We start from the raw sequence: 22500 nt of genomic DNA on the forward strand, positions 1-22500 counted from the left end.
TTGAAATTTTGTACTTTATTATTGATACACTTATTTTTTTCATGTACGATAATATATTGTTTATACTGCTTGATTAAGAATGGGATATGTGTAAATAGTTCATTTTTAAAGTTGTTTAAATTAATAATGGAGTTTTTTATATATTTTATATTTTGTGAACATTCATCATTTTGTGCATTTTTTATATCTTTTATTTTTAATATATTCATTTTATTTATCATATGTGTTTCTTTTGAGTAGAACAATTTTTCTATATTTTGATAATCATAATTTTTTTTTCCCCTTATATTATTATTATTGTGCTTGTTATTATTATTATTATTATTGTTGTTATTATTATTATTGTTGTTGTTTAAAATATTTTGTTCAAGTTTGTTTATTATTAATTCCGTTTCATGTGACAAATTTGATGAGATAAATAAATCCATGGGGAAGATATAATTCCATTGGATGTTCAATAATTTGTTACAAATAAATAAATTCTTTGACATGGAATTATTATTTGTATGTATTTTTTTTATTTTATTATTATTTATAAATTCATTATTTGAATAAATATGCTTGGATATATTTTTTATTATTTTTTTTTTTTTTATATTTAGCTTCATCCTACTATTTTTAACTAAGAGTAATATTATGTTTGATAATATGTATAGACTTAATTTTCCTACTTTTTGAAATTCAGAAGATGAGAAAATGCTTTGTACTAATAATCTGAAAAATTTTATATATATATATTTACATTGTGTAAATATAAAAAACAAAATAATTTTATTTTTAAAATGTATATTTTCTATATTTATTTTGTAATAAAAACATTTTGATATATTATAATATAATGTACAATAATAAAATTTGTTCAAGCTATATATGTATGTAAAATATAATAAAGACAAATGATTTGTATAACAAAATAAATTTTTTTTTTTTATAAAAATATAATCAATATTGTCATAAATATTATATTTATACATAAAATTATTATAAACATCTCCATTAACATTATTGTTCTTCTTTTTATTATTATATGATTTTATATATGAATTTATATATAATTTTTTTATATGTACTAAATATGATTTTTTTAGTAAATCCAAACCATTATATATATAAAAAAATTTATTCTTATAAATCTTGTGATTTTTATGTAAATATGTTTCAAGATGATACATGTGTTTCATATTAGGCGGTATTATTTTATTTATATAAAATAAGGAACTTAAAAAGTGGTTTATTTTAAAATGTTTTGTATTATCTAAATAGTTATTTAAGAACATAATTAGGAAATGTAAACCATTATACAATTTATTATGTAAAGAAGAAGTATCTTCTTTTTTATTATTATCACAATGGTGTGACTTGATTAAATCGTTTATATTATCCACATTATTTATATTGTCTATTATCATTTTATTATTATCTTCATTGTTTTTTTGAAGCGTCATGAATTCATCATGATCTTCTGTAGAAAAGTTGTTCAATATTATATTATATAACATATTTGTATTCTCCATTTTGATATCCTTATTTTCGTTAAACCTAAAATAATTCTCGTTACTTTTATCATACAATATACTTTTAACATGCTCATATTGTTTTTTTCTTATTATATATAAAATATATAATACATTTTCCATATGTATAGAATTCTCTCTTTTGTTCGTATTGCTTTGTTGATAAGAATTCATAAGAAAAAATTTGGACAAGGCAACAAATATGTAGAAAAATTTGGATATGTGTATACGGTATATATTTTTTAATAAATATGTGACCATTTCATAAAAGGTAGTTGTAAAATGATTTATTAAAGGATACACATTATTATTATTATAATTATTATTGTTATAATTATTATTGTTATTATTATTGTTGTTATTATTATTGTTGTTATTATTATTGTTGTTATTATTATTATTATTGTTGATGTTACATTTGTTGTCGTCCGTCTTTATTTCTTCAGCTTTATAATTACTAGATATTAACAATGTATAATAATTTATAAAATAATATAAACCTTTTGATAAAATATTAATTTGACATGTATAAAAAAATGTATTATTATAATTCTTATTAAAGAATATATTATTTACCACATTTAAAAAATAGTTCTTGTCTTCTAAATAGTAAATAGGATAAATAAAAAGCTTCTTTTCATTATAATGCTCCATATTTGTATTTTTTTCATTCTTATAATTTTGTACTTGTTGATTTGATATATAGTTATTTTGAATGAAACATGTGTCATATATATTATTATATAGGTGGTTAAATGAAGTATTTTTATTTGAATATAAGGATATACTATTATATAATGATATACAACTATTTAATGATATACTATTATTTAATGGTATACTATTATTTAATGGTATACTATTATTTAATGGTATACTATTATTTAATGGTATACTATTATTTAATGGTATACTATTATTTAATGGTATACTATTATTTAATGACATATTATTATTTAACGACATATTATTATTTAATAACATATTATTATTTTCCATTAAATGTATATCTCCTTTTTTATCCTCCATTTTAATAATATGATGTGTCATGGTGTTATGTTGTACTTTATGCTTTTCATACAAATTATTAATTAAATATTTGTCATCTTGAAAGGAATGTTCTTTATTTTGATCCGCAAGTTTAATATGATACCATGAATGGATAAATTGGTATATATCTTTGTGAGTGTTTGTCTTGTTTGTTACCTTATTTTTCATACTAGCTAACAAATGGAAAATGTTTTTTTTAGAAATAATATTATCTACATAAGTATTTTCATTATTATTATAATTTTTTAAAAATTTTAGAAACATTTTAATATTTCTATCTACAATTTTGGTTGATATTTTATATTTTGATTTTAATTCTTCATAGGTATATGTTTGAATTTTATCATATGCATATGTAAAAAGAAATAATTTTTCTTTATCATAGAGTAAGGAAAGATTTGTGTTTGTACAAGGTATATTATATTTATCAAAATTATTATTATTATTGTTATTATTATTATTGTTATTATTATTATTGTTATTATTATTATTGTTATTATTATTATTGTTATTATTATTATTGTTATTATTATTATTGTTATTATTATTATTGTTATTATTATTATTGTTATAATTTTTATTTTGGATATTTTCTAGGTTCTTAGAATATATATTATTATAATATAAATCATTATCATTTTTGTCATCCCCTTTTTCATAATTAATATAAAAAAATTTTTTTTTTTTTTTTTTTTCTTTATTTAATGGGTGGTCTTCATATTTATATATATTTTTTTTCTTTTTTTCTTCCTTGATTTTCCTTTTATAAGAATCCCTAAAAATATCAGAACTTTCATTTTCTTTTTCATATTCATAAATCTGTTCTCTTTTGTGTAGATCAAATATGTTATTAATATTTGTGTCGTCTTTTTTTTGAAAAGAATATAAATTTTGTTCATAATTATTTTGTAAGATATGTGTTGTTATATATTCATTAGGATATATTTTATTTTTATTATTTTTCATTTGTTCATATGTATTATCATACGAATCATCCTTGTCATGTTTATGTTGTTGGTTTGGATCGTTTACATTTTTGTTTGTAGTATGTTGCTTATAATTTAGATGTGATGGAAATATTTTTACTTTTAGATTTTCCAAACTTTGTCTTTTTTCGTTGTTTTCTTTTTTGTTATACAAAGAATAATAATTGTTCAAAAGTATGGTGTTCAGATAATTCAGGTTTTCATTTTTATTAGTTAAATATAAGATATGATCAGCTGTGCTTTTATAATGTTTGATGAGCATGTCATAATTATTTATGAATATTTTTTTATGTAAAGTAATATATAAATCGTTAAAAAGGATATGTACATAAATATTGTTTGAACAATGATATGATAAAAATTTTATATATCTATTCAACGTTCTGTCATTTATATGAATTACGAAGTCGTTACTTGTAATATAATTTTTCAATTTTTTAAGGAATATGTTGGGAGTATAGATATTATTAGATTTGATTTTTTCATTTGGTAATAAGAAGAGATAACATCCTTCTGTAAATAATTCGAAGATGTGTTCAAGTTTTATGTGTTTCATATATTTATTTAGATAATCAAAGTATAACTTTTTTATAGAAATATTTAGATAATATAAATTAATTTCACATATGAGATTGATGCACTGGCTCATCGTCAAATTTGTGCAAAAATAATTATCTTCCTCATCATGAAGGTTACTTATGAGGTGATCACTATGTTTATTTTGATGGTTATCATAAAGGTTACTTATGAGGTGATCACTATGTTTATTTTTATTATTATTATTATTATTATCTTTATGTTTATTTTTATTATTGTCTTTATGTTTATTTTTATTATTATTATTATTATTATTATTATCTTTATGTTTATTTTTATCATCGTCGTTGTCCTTCTTCATTTCATTATAACATACATTCATTTGTGTAGAGTCCCTTATTCTGTGCCTATCTTGTAATAAGTTAATGAGGTAAGACAAAACCTTGGATGAATATTTTACATGCTGTGGAAATATATAAACAAAAAAAAAGAACTCCTCTTTTGATAAAGTATAACAATGGATTCTTAAATATTTATAAATACAGTTTAATATTACATTTGCTTGATATTTATTAATATATATATTTTTTCTTATATTATTTATAAGTGCAAACATATTTTTTATTTTAATTTTATGAATAAATCTCATATATATAATTTCGTCTTGTGTTAAATTATATGTACTTATAAAATTGTTATATTTTTGTTCTTCTTTTCTTTTTTTTTTAAAACTCTGATGTTCTTCTTTTTTTTTTTCTTTTTTGTCAATATGTAATATATTATCGTTTTTTATATTTCCTTTTTTACATTGATAGTTCCTATGAATATCAAAGGTATTATTGTGAATATTATATATGTCATATTTAACATTTATATTATTTTTTTCATTTATATTATTTTTTTTATTTATATTTTTATTTATATTTATATTTTTAGTTTCATCAAATCTTTTCATATCCTCTATATTATTTATATAAATATATTTATTTTTATTAAAAAAATAGCGACTACATTTCTTGACCTTTCCGTTTATATCTATTCTTATTAACTTTTTATGATTTGATAGGTTTGCTAAATTATTTAAATTTCTTTCATATTCTTCATTTCTCTTTATTTTTAATTTCACACGAGGGAGGTTTTTAAAACTTCGTAATAAGGATGACATATCAAAGTAGAAGAGATCGATGTCATATTGTGATGATGTGCAAGAGTAGTACACAATTTTGGGTTTATTTAAATAAATAAATAAATATATATATATATATATATATATATATATATATATATATATATTTATTTATATTTATTTGTGATATATGAAATATAAATTAATTTTTAAAGATGAACATTTAAATGTCAGCATAGGAGATGAACAATATTTTACACATACATAATATATATATATATATATAATACATATTTTGGATTTATTTATTTATTTATTTATATATATATATTTCATTAAATCGACATCTTTAAAATATTTATATTTAAAAGGAAGGTGCCTCTTTAAGTTTTTTAAAAAAAAAAAAAAAAAAAAAAATTTATATATATATATACATAATATATATATATTGTGACGGAAAAATATATCGGTCAATATGAACATAAAAAAAAATATATAAAATAAAAAAACAAACACATGTATAAAAGTTGAAAAAAATGAACAAATAAATAAATATATATATTATATTATATATATATATTAAATCATATTAACTTTTTTATTTTATTTATTTTATCTAATATAATGTTTCTATTAATTTCATATATATATCCACCCAATATTATATTATCAAAAAAATAATATAAAAAATGAAAATTAAAAAGCAAATCTAATTCACAAACATTTGTAAAAAAGGTATCTAAAAGTTGAGCCATAAAATGAATGAACTCAAGGATGTATAATTCATTCTCGTTTTCTATACATACCACAAAATAAAGTCCTGAAAAAATAAAACAATAAAATAAAAAAATATACATATATAAAGATATATATATATATATATATATTATATACACATTCTTATGTCCTGTAAATAAAAAAAAGAACATTTTTTTTTTTATCATACCTGCATATAACCTATATACTATCTTAAAATTTTCATAAACGAAAATATTTGCATATGATCTACTTCTGTTTATTAATATTTTATTTATGTCTCTTTCTATTTTTTTTTGTTTTTTTTCGTTGCAGTTTATATACCTAAAAAAATATCACATGAAATATGTATTTATAAATATCATATCTTCACATTAAAATATAAAAAGGAAACATGTACATAATATATATATATATATATATATATATATATATATATGTATATATGTAAATATGTATATATTTATATATGTATATATTTATTTATATATATATTTATATATTTATATTTATAACATACGAACCATTTGGAAAACCGGGTTTTTCCTTGTCTATTTTGTAGCAATATAAAATTCAACATTTTTTTTGTTCTATACAATTATAAAAATAAAATATATTATATATTATATATTGATGTTATTTTAAACATATAGTTGAAATATAATTATATGAGTAACCTTTTAAAAACAAATATATTTTATACAAAAAAGGAATATTATATATATATATATATATATATATATATATGAGGACGTTATAAATGAAGATAAATTAAAAAAAAAAAAAAAAAAAAAAAAGGACATTTATAAAATAGATATATAAGAATGGATTAATAAATAAATATAAATAAATAAATATACATATATATAAATATTATATCACATTTTTTTAATTATAATATTAAAAATTCGTACTTTTGTTGTTCTTCCAAAAAATATAAATGTCATATGATGAAAACACTGGGATGTTCATATAAATATATTTAAAAAAATATATAATATATATAATTATTAAAAGATCACATATATATATATATATATATAATATTATATATATTTTTTTAAATATATTTATATAAACTTTTTAAAAAACTCTATTTCTAAAAAAATACATATTTTATGTATAAAATAATAATTATATAATTCTTTATTTTTTTATAAATTGAAAAAAAAAAAAAAAAAAATAAAAAAAAAATAAAAAAAACATATATATATATATATATATATATATATATAATATATTATAAATAATATATTTTTTATATGTCGTATTTGTTTAAAAAAATATTTATTTGTATACTACCCATATAATATATGGGTAATCTTATAATATATATATAATATTATATATAATATATGCGTCAATTTAAAAAATAAAATATATATTGTAATATTATGTATATATAAAAATATGTAATACTAATTTTACATATACCATAAGAAATATATTTATATAAATTATATATATAATTTATTTTATATATATATATATATATATATATTTTTCTTTGTGCCTTGATATAAACAGCTTCTTTCTTATTTTATTTTAACGATTAAACATATGGATTACTTTTAAACCTACATATTATGTATACATAAACACACATATATATAAAAAAAAAATATATATATATATATATATATATATATATATTATATTAGTTTGATTAGAAAAAAGAAAAAAAAAAATTAAGGATGAACGTATAACATTTAAAATATAAAAATGATTTTTTTTTGTCAATTTGAAAAAAAATGTAGTGGGCTATTTCTTTTAAGAGGAATGCGATATTTCACATCCTCTAAAAAAATATCAAATGTATTTAAAAAAAAAAAAAAAAATATACATACATACATATATATATATATGTTGACATGTTTGATAATATATATATATAATAGGTACATATATTTGACTATATATATATATATATATATATATATATATATTTTTTATTTTAGTATTATTCTCATGATGGTCCGAGTGTAAGAGATATGGATAATGAATATAAAAAATTTATAGAAATAAGAAAGAGAGAGAATAAAATAGGTGACTTTAAAATAACAAACATTGACATCAATACGTTTAAGAAATATAAACATAAAAACAATCCAACTTTTTCAACAGAATTTAAAATATTTATAACAGGTATAATAATTAGTATGTGGTGTGTTTTTGCTATTTATTTAACTATAAGAATTATGTCACCTGATAACTTTGATTGGGTTGAGGATGAAAGAAAAAGATTAGAAGATGCCAAGAAAAAAATTATTTTAATAAAAGAAAAAAATATGGAAAAAAGTATAGCAGAATGATTAATATATGTTACTTTTTCGATATGCTTTTTTTTTCTACTGTCTTTTTAATATAAAGGATAAAATATTATACATATATATATATATATATATATATATATATATATGTAATATATTTATTTTTAATGTATGAGTTCCCATGCATATTATGGTCTCAAACAATAATATATATGTTATATAATTTGGAAAATTTTTTTTTAATCTTATATTTTTTTTCAGTCAATATAAATATATATAAATATATATATATATATATAAATATATATATATATATATAAACATATATTTTATAACAACTTGTGTACCAGTTTTTATTTTTACCTTTTAATTATAAAAAAAAAATTATGTAAAACGTTCATAATTATTGTACCCTCATTTTATTTTTTGTACAGTGTCAAATTTAATCAAAAAAAAAAAAAAAAAAAAAAAAAGTCTCATTCCCTTTAAAACTTCTTTTGTTAACCATATTTTTTTATGTAATAATAAAATGATATATATATGATTATCGACATGGTCACATTTGGTGTTCCTATATTATATATATATATTATACACGAGATAAAAGAAATTAAAAAAATGTATGTTTTTTTTTAAATTAAAAATTAAATCGATTTGTAAAAATTTTCCTTTAAAAAAGAAAAAGAAAGAAAAAATAAAAGATATATATATTATATATATATTTATATGTATATATAATATTTATATTATTCACTTTTGCAATAATGTTGCACACTAAATAGTCATATATAATAAATATATATTATTTGACATTTTCTTTTTCTATAATAATCAAAAGGAAAAAAAAAAAAAAAAAAAAATTTATATACTTAAGGAAAAGTGCACAATGTGTTTTTTTTCCTCTTTATATTAATGTCTTCTTTACACTTCAATTTTTTCTCTTTAATGATTTATTATTATACACACAAAAAAAAAAAAGGAAAAAAAAAAACAAAAAAAAAAAAAACAAACAAAAAAAAAAAAAAAAAGGAAAAAAAAAAACAAAAAAAAAAAAAACAAACAAAAAAAAAAAAAAAAGGTAATATAATATTATACACATATAAAAGGAAATATATATATATATATATATATATATATATATATATAAAATATATAGATATTTTATATATATTATATATGTGTATATATGTTATACACACAAAAATATTTTGTATATATGATATATATATATATATATATATATATTATACACACAAAAATATTTTGTATATATATATATATATTTTATAACACATGAGAAAGGCATGTGTTAAGGATTCCCGTGATTTATAGAAAAAAAAAAAATATATATATATATTTCATAAAAAATATCTTTATATATATATATATATATATATATATATATATTTTTTTGCATATATGTATTACTATATTATAAAAATGTTAAATAAAATTTGTATATTTGAATGCTTGTGAGTGTGTATATTATACATACATACATATATATATATATATATATATACATAAATATTTTTTTTCTATTATTTCATATATGCTATAAAAATATATAAGTTTATATTATATATATATATATATATGTTCATGTATATACCTCTTAATATTTCATTGTTAAGAAAAAAAAAAAAAAAAGAGAGGCAATATCTTTATTAGACTATATCATATTTTTATATTAATTTGTCATTTTATTATGTACTCAGCATATAGGGGGGTCGAGGTCTCCTGTATATCATAGGAACGTTTTATTTAATGATACATTTATACCCTTTCTTTTGATATATATAGACATAACATTTTGATGGTGGCACTTGCCTTTTTGAGGTTCACTTTTTTTTTTGAAATTAGAAGAAAAATAAAATCGTAGAAAATGTTTCCCCATTATTCTTAATTTTTTGTGAAATATAAACATAAACATAAATATAAACATAAATATAAATATATATATATGACATATAAAATGTATGTAATATATACTTATATATAAAGTATACAACGTATAAGACAAATTACTTTTCTTTCTTTTTCTTTTTCTTTTTCATTCCTTCCTTCCTTTTTTTTTTTTTTTTTTTTTTTTTTTTTTTTTTTTTTTTTTTTTTTTTTTTTTTTTTTTTTTTTTTTTTTTTTTTTTTTTTTTTTTTTTTTTTTTTTTTTATTTTCTTTTCTGAACGTGTAACATGAAATGGGGTGTTCACAAAGTTCAAACGTGAAAGATTTTAAAACGAGGAGAAGTAAATTTACGAATGGAAATAATTATGGGAAAAGTGGTAATAATAAAAATTCGGAGGACCTAGCGATAAACCCAGGTATGTATGTTAGAAAAAAAGAAGGGAAGATAGGGGAGTCCTATTTCAAAGTTCGCAAATTAGGTAGCGGTGCGTACGGAGAAGTATTATTGTGTAGAGAAAAACATGGACATGGTGAGAAGGCTATTAAGGTTATAAAGAAGTCCCAATTTGATAAGATGAAATATTCGATAACAAATAAGATCGAATGTGATGATAAAATACATGAAGAAATATATAATGAGATATCATTATTAAAATCATTAGATCATCCTAATATAATAAAATTGTTTGATGTTTTTGAAGATAAGAAATATTTTTATTTAGTAACCGAATTTTATGAAGGTGGGGAATTATTTGAACAAATTATTAATCGTCATAAATTTGATGAATGTGATGCTGCTAATATAATGAAACAAATATTAAGTGGCATATGTTATTTACATAAACATAATATTGTACATCGAGATATTAAACCAGAAAATATTTTATTAGAAAATAAACATAGTTTATTAAATATAAAAATTGTCGATTTTGGTTTATCTTCCTTTTTCTCAAAAGATAATAAGTTAAGAGATAGATTAGGTACAGCATATTATATTGCACCTGAAGTTTTGAGGAAAAAATATAATGAAAAATGTGATGTCTGGTCATGTGGAGTTATTCTATATATCTTATTATGTGGTTATCCTCCTTTCGGGGGTCAGAATGATCAAGATATTATAAAAAAGGTGGAGAAAGGAAAATATTACTTTGATTTTAATGACTGGAAAAATATAAGTGAAGAGGCAAAAGAATTAATCAAACTTATGTTGACATATGATTATAATAAAAGAATAACAGCAAAGGAAGCTCTAAATAGTAAATGGATAAAAAAATATGCAAACAATATTAATAAAAGTGATCAAAAAACTTTATGTGGCGCTTTATCAAATATGAGGAAATTTGAGGGCAGTCAGAAATTAGCTCAAGCAGCCATATTATTTATTGGAAGTAAATTAACAACATTAGAGGAACGTAAAGAGCTTACTGACATTTTTAAAAAGTTGGATAAAAATGGCGATGGCCAGCTTGATAAGAAGGAATTGATTGAGGGATACAACATACTTAGGAGCGTAAGAAGAAAGAAGCTCACCAAAATATATCCATATATATAACTATACATATGTCCATTATATATAACTATACATATGTCCATTATATATAACTATACATATGTCCATTATATATAACTATACATATGTCCATTATATATAACTATACATATGTCCATTATATATAACTATACATATGTCCATTATATATATATATATTTTTTTTTTTTTTTTTTTTTTTTTTTTTTTTTTTCACATCAGTTTAAGAATGAGTTAGGAGAACTTAAAAATGTCGAGGAAGAAGTAGACAATATATTGAAGGAGGTTGATTTTGATAAAAATGGATACATAGAATATTCAGGTGAATATAAAATGAAGACTTTGCTGTTCTCATAAAAATGAAAGAATTCCCTTGAACATAATATGTACATATATACAATATGTTATATATATATATATATATATATATTATATATATGTACATATTATATATACATTTTAACTTTTTAGAGTTTATTTCTGTATGTATGGATAAGCAAATCCTTTTCAGTGAGGAGAGATTAAGAGATGCATTCAATTTGTTTGATACTGATAAAAGTGGAAAAATAACGAAGGAAGAATTAGCAAATGTAAATATATAAATAAATAAATATTTACATGTATATGTATATATATATATATATAATGAACTCTTTATATTGTATCATTTTTTCATTATATTTTTTTTTTTTTTTTTTTTTTTTAATGATTTACCTATGCAGTTATTTGGTTTGACATCCATAAGTGAACAAATGTGGAATGAAGTTCTCGGAGAAGCAGATAAAAATAAAGATAACATGGTAATATTATAAATGTGCACACTTTTTTTTTAAAATAATCATATTATTTCTTTTTCTTATTATATATTATATATTTTGTGCCATAAAATTTTTAACTTGAATTTTTTTTTTTTTTTTTTTTTTTTTCAGATTGACTTTGATGAATTCGTTAACATGATGCACAAAATTTGTGATAATAAATCTTCATAAAAAAAAAAAAAAAAAAAAAAAATATATATATATATATATATATAATATATATGTATATTTATATTTATTTATTTTTTTATCTGCCCCTTTTTAATTTTATTATATATATATATAAAATATATATTATATATATATATGAATTTTTTTTCATATTTTGTCCTGTTTTTTTTTTTTTTTTCTTTTTTCTCTTATTTCTAATTTATTTTTAAGCATAATATTTTTTAAAGTAATCTATTTATATTAATGTCAATTTTTTTTTCTTTTTATATTTCATTATTACCATTTTTTCAATAATATATAAAATATAAATATTATATATATGAACATATATATCTAATATATATTCTTTCAACATATTATTATTATAATATAATATATTCTATATATTTCTGTTTTTGAAATAATTTATATATAATATTATTTATATGTTACGTATTTTAATATATGTATATAAATATATTGAAATACACATATGGTCATGTCGCACCGTCCATTTATTATACATATATAGGAGTATAAGAAAAAAAAAAAATGGAAAAAATTATGACCTCCTTTAAACATATAAATAAATAAATATAAACACAAACACACACATATATATATATATATATATATGTTTCTTTTTTTTTTTTAAAAATTTTTTATTATTCATACAAACTAATATATATTTATTATTTTTTTTTTTGAATTATATGTTTAAATATAAATGGACCACATGCCATTTTGGGGGGAGGGGTTAGACAATAAAAATTGATGAGATAAATAAAAAAAATAAAACATATAAATAATACACATACACATATATATATATATATATATATATATATATATATATATATATATATATATATACTTATTTATGTGACAAAAAAATAAAACAAAAAAAATAAATCTAAAATAAAATGTAAATAATATGATGATATCCTTTCGTGAAAGGAAAGGAAATATACTTGGATATATATCATGTTCAAAAAAAAAAAAAAAATAAAACCAATAAATAAATAAATAAATATATATATATATATATATAATAAATAAACTGTTATGCTCATATTATTTATATATGTCCATTTTATGCAACCATTTCACGAAATATTAACCGAGTGATATAACTTATTTACAGATTTATAAAAGAAAAGGTCATCAGCTTTTGTCTTAGAAATGTGATTATTTTTATTTTTACATAATCTACATATTTCTTCGTGAAACAAATTATAAATATCATTTTTATTTATATTTCTAAAGAGTTTCATTTTATTTTCCTTTTTTACTTTAATTTTTTTTTTTTTGGAAAAATAATTTTTTTCTTTAATATATATATCGGTGGTGCTGGATGCATATTTGTATTCAACTAGGTTCTGATAAATGGGTGATAAATTTTGTGACATATTTTGTGATAAATTTTGCGACATATTTTGTGATAAATTTTGTGACATATTTTGTGACATATATTGTGAGCAACTTGGGGAGTCTGCATACGATTCATTTTGAGAATTATATATATTTTTTTCCTTGAAAAAATGATTGTTATTTTTTAAAATATTGTTTAATATATTTTGTTCATTATCATCTAATTCATTTTGTGTGTTTCTTTTGTTTTCTATGGATTGATGATTTATTAAGGATTCATCTTTTTCAAAATTTTTGTATTGTTCTATCGATTTATTATTTACCTTTTCATGATAATTGGTTTCATCTACTTCTGAAATAGTATCACTATTTGTACTAAAATAGATTTCATTATTTTTTTCTGGATCAATATAATTATTTAAATAATTATTTACATATTCCTTTTCTTGCTCTTTATCATAACTTAAGTTTATATATTCATATGATCTGTCCATTTCATGAACTAATTCGTTGTTAATTTTGGTTACGAATTTTTCATATCCTTGATCTATAAACATGAGCTGGATATTTTTCCTCAGTGAATTATGGAATATCTGAACAAAAAAAAAAAAAAAAAAAAAAAAAAAAAAAAAAAAAAAATATCACATGAATAATTAAATGGAAAAAAAGAAAATGCCCTTCAAAGGTGAAAAAATTATGCACACATATAAATATATAAATATATAAATATGTACATATAAATATGTACATATAAATATATAAATATAAATATATAAATATATACACATAAATATGTACACATAAATATGTACATATAAATATGTACATATATTTATACTCATTATATTTTCATTTTCTTACAATTTTTGCATCATATCCACATTTTTGCCATTCACTTTCTGAAGAGAGTGTATCTTTTTTCCTTGAATAAAATTCATTATCTTCTGTTGATGTATAGGAAGAATTAACTGAACTCAACTTTTCCGAATTTATTAATGAATCAAAAAATCCATCACATGAATAAATTTTTTTTATTTCCATAAGAAAATAAAATGAATCATATGTTATGGAATATTCTGAATTATAAAAATAAATTTTATCATCTTTTAAAAGTAATATTTTCCGATCATATTGTTGATTTGAATTCTTTATATATACCTTTATACTATTTTTTTTTTCATTAATATTCATTTCAAAAGGATTCTTCATATTATTGTTATTTATTTTTTTTTTTCTTTGAAATATTGTTTGGATATTTTGTTTTTCTTCATATAGATCATTACTATTCATACTGCTGACATCATAATAGCTTTCGGTTTCTTTTTTTTTCTTTTTTCCTTTTTTTTTTTTATCATCAATTGTATTATATGAGAAGGAGAAATGGCTACAACAACTACTACTACTACTACTAATATTATTATTATGATTATCATTTTTATTATCATCATCATCGTCATTTTTATCATCGTCATTTTTATCATCGTCATTTTTATCATCGTCATTTTTATCATCGTCATTTTTATCATCGTCATTTTTATCATCGTCATTTTTATTATCATCATTTTTATCATCATCATTTTTATTATCACCACTACATGATATATAATCCCTTTTTTTTTCTTCATATATACTTTTTCGTTTCTTTAAATCGACTTCCTTATTTACATTTCTGCATAATTTATTACCTTCATTATCTTGGTTACCCATATTATCTACACTGCTTATTATTATATCACTACTATTAACACTATCCTTATTTCTATATTTACAACTACTCTTACTACTAGTAGACACATCCGTGTTACTTATATTCGTTTCCGTTTTACTACTTGATGTACTGCTGATACTACTGTAATATACGTTGTCCTTATTATGTTCCTCGTTTTCATCATAATTATCCATGTATATATTATTTTTACTATCATACGTTTTTATCGAAGTATACTCGTCTTCAAACTCATCATTGTTATACGAATTTATTACCCCTTCCTGATCTTCCTCATTCACTTTTGAATACAAATTATTCAAGGGATTAAATGTTTTCAAGATATTATATATTTTTTCATGCATACTATTCGAGTTTTTTAAAAAGAATAAAGAACTTTTACTAGTGTTCCTACAACTCATAGTGTTTCCTTTTGCTTCGTTTAAAAGATAATGATATCTATCCAATAATAATGATTTTCCATTTTTATTAGCATGGAATATTTTTTCATTTTTTATTTTATATTCATTAAAAAATTTTTGAAATGGTATATCTATTCTTTTATTTTTAATATAAAAAAAAAAGTACTTGTTCTTTATAGGTACTCTCAACAATTTGTCATATGGTAAGGTTAATATATTTTTTATATATATTAAAAAGTTTACATATTTATTTCTAAATATATCTTTAAAATTTGTTTGACCTAGCTGATTATATATATTTATAAAACTACATGTATCATATATTAATGTCGATTGAAATTTCTCAAAGTTGCTTTTATTTAATTCTTCTCTTTTTATTTTACAAATATAACATTTAATTAAATTTTTTAAAGTAACCGAGAAAAATAATGTAAAACAAAATTTTTTCAATCGATTTTTAAGACAGTAATATGTATTATATTCATATATTTTTTCTATATAAGAATATAATTTTAAATCATTTATACTTTTACTTTTACTTATTTTTATTAAAACCTTTTTAAACACATTTTTATATATCACTTCAATAAAACTTATAAGTGTATTTAAAATTGGTATATAATTTTCTCCAAATTTTTTTTTTTTTTTTCCTTTTTTATACTCTTTTTTATTTTTACTTATAATCTTATTTTGCTTTTTAATAATTTTTCTTTCTTTTTTTTCTTTATTCCCATGATGTTCTTCTATCTTCTGTTTATGGATAATATTAAAATGAACATCATTCCTCTTATGTGTCTTAAATGAATATGTATCATCTTTCTTATGATTCATAATAGTTGAGTACTTCGATTCTTTATTTTGAGAACTTTTGCTATTTTGATATATAACATGTGTTTCGCTATTACGAAAATTTTGTTTTCCTCTAACATCTTTCATTTTGTATTTTGATAGGTTCTTATTATTAAGGATATCATCATAAATAATATTATTATCATAAATAATATTATTATCATTAATAATATTATCATCATTAATAATATTATTATCATTAATAATATTATTATCATTAATAATATTATCATCATAAATAACATTATCATCATTAATAATATTATCACCATTAATAACATTATCATCATTAATAACATTATCATCATTAATAATATTATCATCATTAATAATATTATCATCATTAATAATATTATCATCATTAATAATATTATCACCATTTTGATCATTTTCATTTTTGTCTTTCCATTTATTTTTCCCTTCGCCCTTCGAATTAAAATTCTTGATAGAATATATATCTTTCGAATATATATACAAACTATTTACTAGAGCACACAAATAATCGTTAAAATAACTTTTGATCAATAAAATGCACTTCCCCTCATTTTTACACCTGTGCACAAAAAAATGATTATATTGCATATTTAGTATGTCGATTTTGTTTTTATACATTTTTATTATCTGAGAAGATTTCTCATTTTTCATCAAACTCGCATTATTATAATAATTATTACAATTATTATTACAATTATTATTATTATTATTATTATCATTATAGTTATCATCATGTTTTGAGGAAAGATGATCATATTCATGATTGTTGAGGGCTGTGTGATCTTTTGTTATTATTATATCTTCATATTCATTTTTCTGAGAAAATGCTTTCCCACTTTTGTCATATATATAATTATTATTATTATTATTATTATGATTATATACTTCCATTTTGTCATGTACAACATTAGTATCCTTATACATATCCCCTTCATCCGATTCAATAGATGAACCTATCGAATTAAAAGAAAAGGATAAGGAGGGAAAAGAACTGGAAGCTTGTCCATTATTCGTAAATGTATTAAAGAAATAAAAGTTTTCAAAAAATGATAAGAACACAACGTTTTCATTTATCGAATTTGTATATCTATAATAACTATTAAAAAATTCACTCGAATCTTTTTTTTTAGAGTTATACGATAACAAATTGTTATATTTTTTTTTCTTATTATATATTATATTATTGTTTATTTGTAAATATTTGAAAATATTTCGAGGTAAATTATCTTGTTCAGTTAATAAATTATATAATAATTTATGGAAAAAATAAAGTAAAAATAATTTTAATTCCTCATATAATTTGATCAAGGGCTCGATGTTTGTCTTTTTTATTATCTCATCATATACATCCAAAATTTTTATAATGTCGATAAATATGGGTAATATTAAATACGTCTTTTTCTTTTTAATAATCTTTATTTCGCACTCGTCAATGAGCATACGTTTCATGATGAGGTACATGCTAAACCTGTAACGTTGTAATAAAAAAGAAAAAAAAAAAAAAAAAACATATATATATATATATATATAGCACATTTATATGAATTTAAGTATATATAAATAAAGACATATATATATATATATATATATATATATATATATTTAAGTTTACCATAATGTTGAATTTATCTTGTTTACATAAGAAGAACATAATATATAGATGTTATCAAATAAATTCACATTTCTTATTTCCAGTTTTTTCAATATAATATATATTTTGTAAAAGAAAAATAAAATTACCTGAACAGTTCAGAAAAAAAAAATAAAATAATTAATAAATTAAAAAAAAATAAACATAAAAATATATAAATATATGAATATATAAATATATAAATATAAAAATATTTGTATATCTATATATTTTAAATACATTTTATAATTATAGACATATTAAAAGGTAATCTAGGTTTTTATTTCTTTTTTATATTTTTTATTCTTTTTTACGTACCATAGTATTTGATAACGATATTTGAAAATGGTGATTATTCCATAGTGATGTAAACAAATAAAACACCTGAACGGTTAAAAAAATAAAAATAAAAAAATATCTATATAAATAAATAAATAAATAAATAAATAAATATATATATATATATATATATATATATATATATATATATATATATACATATATGCATAAACATAGGTGGAAGCATTTAATTGTTACCGGATCAAAAAATATTTTGTGAATTTTTTTCTTTTTATTATATAAAGTGCTATTCAAATTTATCAAGAGATGAACCCCATAACCTATATAACTATCGCAAATGTCAACAAACTGTAAAGGAAAGAAAATTATATTATACATACATTTGTTAAAACATTTTTATTGTAAGCATATCATTATTATGCACATTTTTCTTTCATAAATACTAACCTTTTGGATAGGTATAATGGAATATGGGAGATTAGATAAAATATTAAATAATAAAAGTAGAAAAAAGTAATGATCAATTGTTTTTTTTTTCTTATAAAGTTTTTTTAAAGTTACAGTGTTTTTACCAAACAATTGTATGAACAATTTCTCGTTTTCATTTTTAATTTCTATCTCCTCAAAGTATAAGTCACATTCTATCGCAACCTTTGAAAAAGTAAAAATATATGTAGGTGTGTTCATATTTTAATATATATATATATGTTCATAGGATACAATTCAATCATATTCCTTAATATATATATATATATATATATATATATATATATATATATATATATATTTATATTTATTTATTTATTTATTTATTTATTTATTTATGGATTACCTTTTTAAATTTCCTGATTAGATATCTATATGCCTTTCGGGATGATAAATGTTTCTTTTTGTTTTTGTTTTGCACATTTTCTGATTTACTTTCAAATGAGCTTTTAATATAATTCGAGTTTAAAAATGAATATAAATGAGACAAGTATTTATTTTCATTATTTTCACTATTGTTTTTTTCTTCTTTCATTTTTGTATCCTTTTAATATTAAATAAAAGGAATGTAAAACCCAAAAAAGAAAAAAAAATAAAATAAAAATAAAAAAAAAAACATTAAATAAAAATATGATTAATTGTTTAAAAACATGTTCAACATGTACACAACAGGATGAATATTATATACATAAATATTTATCATATTCATCATTAAGCTATATAAATTCGAAATAAATAAATAAATAAATAAATATATATATATATATAATTTTTATAAAAAATATAAGACCATTATTGTAAATAATAATAATATGATGATGAAGATGAATCACAAATTTGACTTTTTTTTGTTAATTAATAATATATATATATATATTACATATTTAAATATATATTATATTATATATATTTATTAAAAATAAAGAAAACATAAAAGTAGATAAAAATATTAACTTATATGCTCACATATAAGATCATATCAAATATATATATTATATCATAAAATGAAAAGAACAAATTTGTTTTTTCTATTTTTTTGCGTTTCGCTCAGAAAAAAAAAAAAAAAAAAAAAAATTACAAATGAAATATTAACTTGTTTTACTCGATTACTTTCTTTATTTTTTTGTTTTATATTTTTACATAAATTCTTTTCATATTTTTTTCTTATATTAGATATAATCCCTTTTTTATTCTTTTTTTTTTTTTATAAAAAAATGGGATATCCAAAATGATGCATGAACTGTATACATATTATAAATAATATTTTATATTGGAGAATTAAAAAAAAAAATAAATAAAAAAAAATAAAATATTTTTTTATTTTTCAAAATTTCTATACAACGTGATCAAATAAAAAGAATAAAATAAATATTAATGGATTATCTTTAATTTTTCAACAAATTTTAGAAGAAGAAAAAAAATAATATTATATGAACGTTTTTTTTTTTTTTTAGTATCATTAATGAAAAGGGAGAAAAAAAAAAAAAAAAAAAAAAAAAAAAAGTAAAATAAATAAAATAAAAAATAATAAAATACTTTGTTTTAATAACATACATTATATATATATATATATATATATATATATATATATATATATAAAAGTTTTAAATTATGAACAAAAAAATATATATACAGATATTACATATTTATTTATAAAAATTTTATTGTTAAAATATATTTCATATCCATATTTATTATTTTAACAAAATAACTCATTTCCCCTTAATCAGGTAAAACATCAAAAAAATGGAAAATTCTTTCTTGTATTTCAAAATAAGCTATATGATTATTACAATTTATGCAAAAAACAGCATGATATTTTAAGGATTTATCAGATTCATTATTCTGTTTGTTTTCATTATTTCCATGATCTTTATCGTTTTCTTCATATCTTTTAGAATTTATTTCATGTTCGTCAATTATTGTGTCTTCGTCTATTCTTATGTTAATTGCATATAAAGCTCTGTACTGATTAACATAATATTCATGCCTAAGGAGACAATAAATAAATAAATAATTAAATAAATAAATAATTAAATAAATAAATAAATAAATATATATATATATATATATATATATATATAATAATCAAGGAACATATATACTATTAGGTATATTTATAAAAAAAAGAAAAAAAAAGAAAAACTAACCTTTGACTTTGATAGCATACAGGAATAAAACAACCACAACAACATAAACTGGAATCGCATGATTTTGTGCCAAAACCTAAATATAATATAATATAAATAAATAAATATATATGTATACATATACAGATCCGGTATAGTATTATATTACATTTATTAAATGAATATAATGATATATTTTCATAATTTTTAGAATATTTTTATCTTACGATATTTTTTATTTACATATTCTTCATCATAATTGTCAATTTTTTCATCATAAAATTCTAAAACGGCTTTTTCATTTTCATTAATAACATCGTCATCGTCATGATTTTGTTCATTTTGTTTTACTTGATCACCTTCAATATTTACTTCATTTTTTAGTTCATTTGGTTCTATTCGTTCCTTTTTTATGCATTTATTATTGTCATTTATAAACTTTTCGTCTATATGTAAAACGGAAATTATAAAATATTATAAATGTTGGTGTCTTATAAATTTGGTTATTCTTCGTTTTTATTATAAAATATGAATTAAATGAAATATTAAAAGAACATTCATTTATAAAGATTATACAAATATATATATATATATATTATATATTTGTGAAATAGCTTTTTTTTTTTTTTTTTTTTTTTTTTTACCTGAACAGGTAATGTTTAAAAACGATTTAGCAATTTCTATTCCTTTTTGGCTAGCTGATTCATTAGAATTTTCTGATTTTTCTTTTACTTTTATTTCATTGATTAGGAGATTTATAACATTATTTACCTTTTTCGAGCTCATAAGAAAGACAAAAAAAATGAAAAGAAAAAAAATGAAGTTTGGAAAATGTGGATAATTTATGGAGTGTTAAAAAAAAACATAGGGAATGAACATTATAAAAACTATCATAATTTTTTTACTATATTAAGACATAAAAAAGAAGAACAAATAAATAAATGAATAAAAATATATATATATATATATATATA

At 18.5% G+C, this 22500-nt stretch overlaps 6 protein-coding genes across 6 annotated transcripts in view; 2 read left to right on the forward strand and 4 right to left on the reverse strand.

Moving 5' to 3' along the window:
* Positions 1-5252, reverse strand: part of PF3D7_0217200 (conserved Plasmodium protein, unknown function) — a gene marked incomplete at both ends in the record, with an annotated part of 5454 nt that extends 202 nt beyond the window's left edge. The window contains one exon of the mRNA XM_001349640.1: positions 1-5252. This exon is cut by the window's left edge and continues 202 nt beyond it. Coding sequence (XP_001349676.1) covers positions 1-5252 — 5252 coding nt within the window.
* Positions 5253-5797: 545 nt separating this feature from the next.
* Positions 5798-6549, reverse strand: PF3D7_0217300 (AP-2 complex subunit sigma, putative; the record flags this gene model as incomplete). Its single annotated transcript, XM_001349641.1, has 3 exons — positions 5798-6033; positions 6160-6293; positions 6494-6549. The coding sequence occupies 3 exons, from the start codon at positions 6547-6549 to the stop codon at positions 5798-5800; spliced, it is 426 nt and encodes a 141-aa protein (XP_001349677.1).
* A 1142-nt stretch (positions 6550-7691) lies between these two features.
* Positions 7692-8281, forward strand: PF3D7_0217400 (conserved protein, unknown function; the record flags this gene model as incomplete). Its single annotated transcript, XM_001349642.2, has 2 exons — positions 7692-7784; positions 7928-8281. The coding sequence occupies 2 exons, from the start codon at positions 7692-7694 to the stop codon at positions 8279-8281; spliced, it is 447 nt and encodes a 148-aa protein (XP_001349678.2).
* A 2155-nt stretch (positions 8282-10436) lies between these two features.
* On the forward strand, positions 10437-12661 carry PF3D7_0217500 (calcium-dependent protein kinase 1; the record flags this gene model as incomplete). Its single annotated transcript, XM_001349644.1, has 5 exons — positions 10437-11654; positions 11895-11994; positions 12144-12262; positions 12395-12472; positions 12602-12661. 5 exons carry the CDS (start codon positions 10437-10439, stop codon positions 12659-12661), a joined length of 1575 nt encoding a protein of 524 aa, XP_001349680.1.
* Positions 12662-13746: 1085 nt separating this feature from the next.
* Positions 13747-19932, reverse strand: PF3D7_0217600 (conserved Plasmodium protein, unknown function; the record flags this gene model as incomplete). Its single annotated transcript, XM_001349645.1, has 7 exons — positions 13747-14604; positions 14873-18449; positions 18594-18721; positions 18930-18995; positions 19149-19259; positions 19359-19562; positions 19744-19932. The coding sequence occupies 7 exons, from the start codon at positions 19930-19932 to the stop codon at positions 13747-13749; spliced, it is 5133 nt and encodes a 1710-aa protein (XP_001349681.1).
* Positions 19933-21119: 1187 nt separating this feature from the next.
* PF3D7_0217700 (E2F-associated phosphoprotein, putative) lies at positions 21120-22312 on the reverse strand (the record flags this gene model as incomplete). The annotated part of the gene is made up of 4 exons (XM_001349646.1): positions 21120-21387; positions 21548-21623; positions 21754-21972; positions 22171-22312. 4 exons carry the CDS (start codon positions 22310-22312, stop codon positions 21120-21122), a joined length of 705 nt encoding a protein of 234 aa, XP_001349682.1.
* Positions 22313-22500: the final 188 nt, after the last annotated feature.

The sequence above is a fragment of the Plasmodium falciparum genome (assembly GCF_000002765.6).
Source record: "Plasmodium falciparum 3D7 genome assembly, chromosome: 2".
NCBI classification, from domain to species: Eukaryota; Apicomplexa; class Aconoidasida; order Haemosporida; family Plasmodiidae; genus Plasmodium; species Plasmodium falciparum.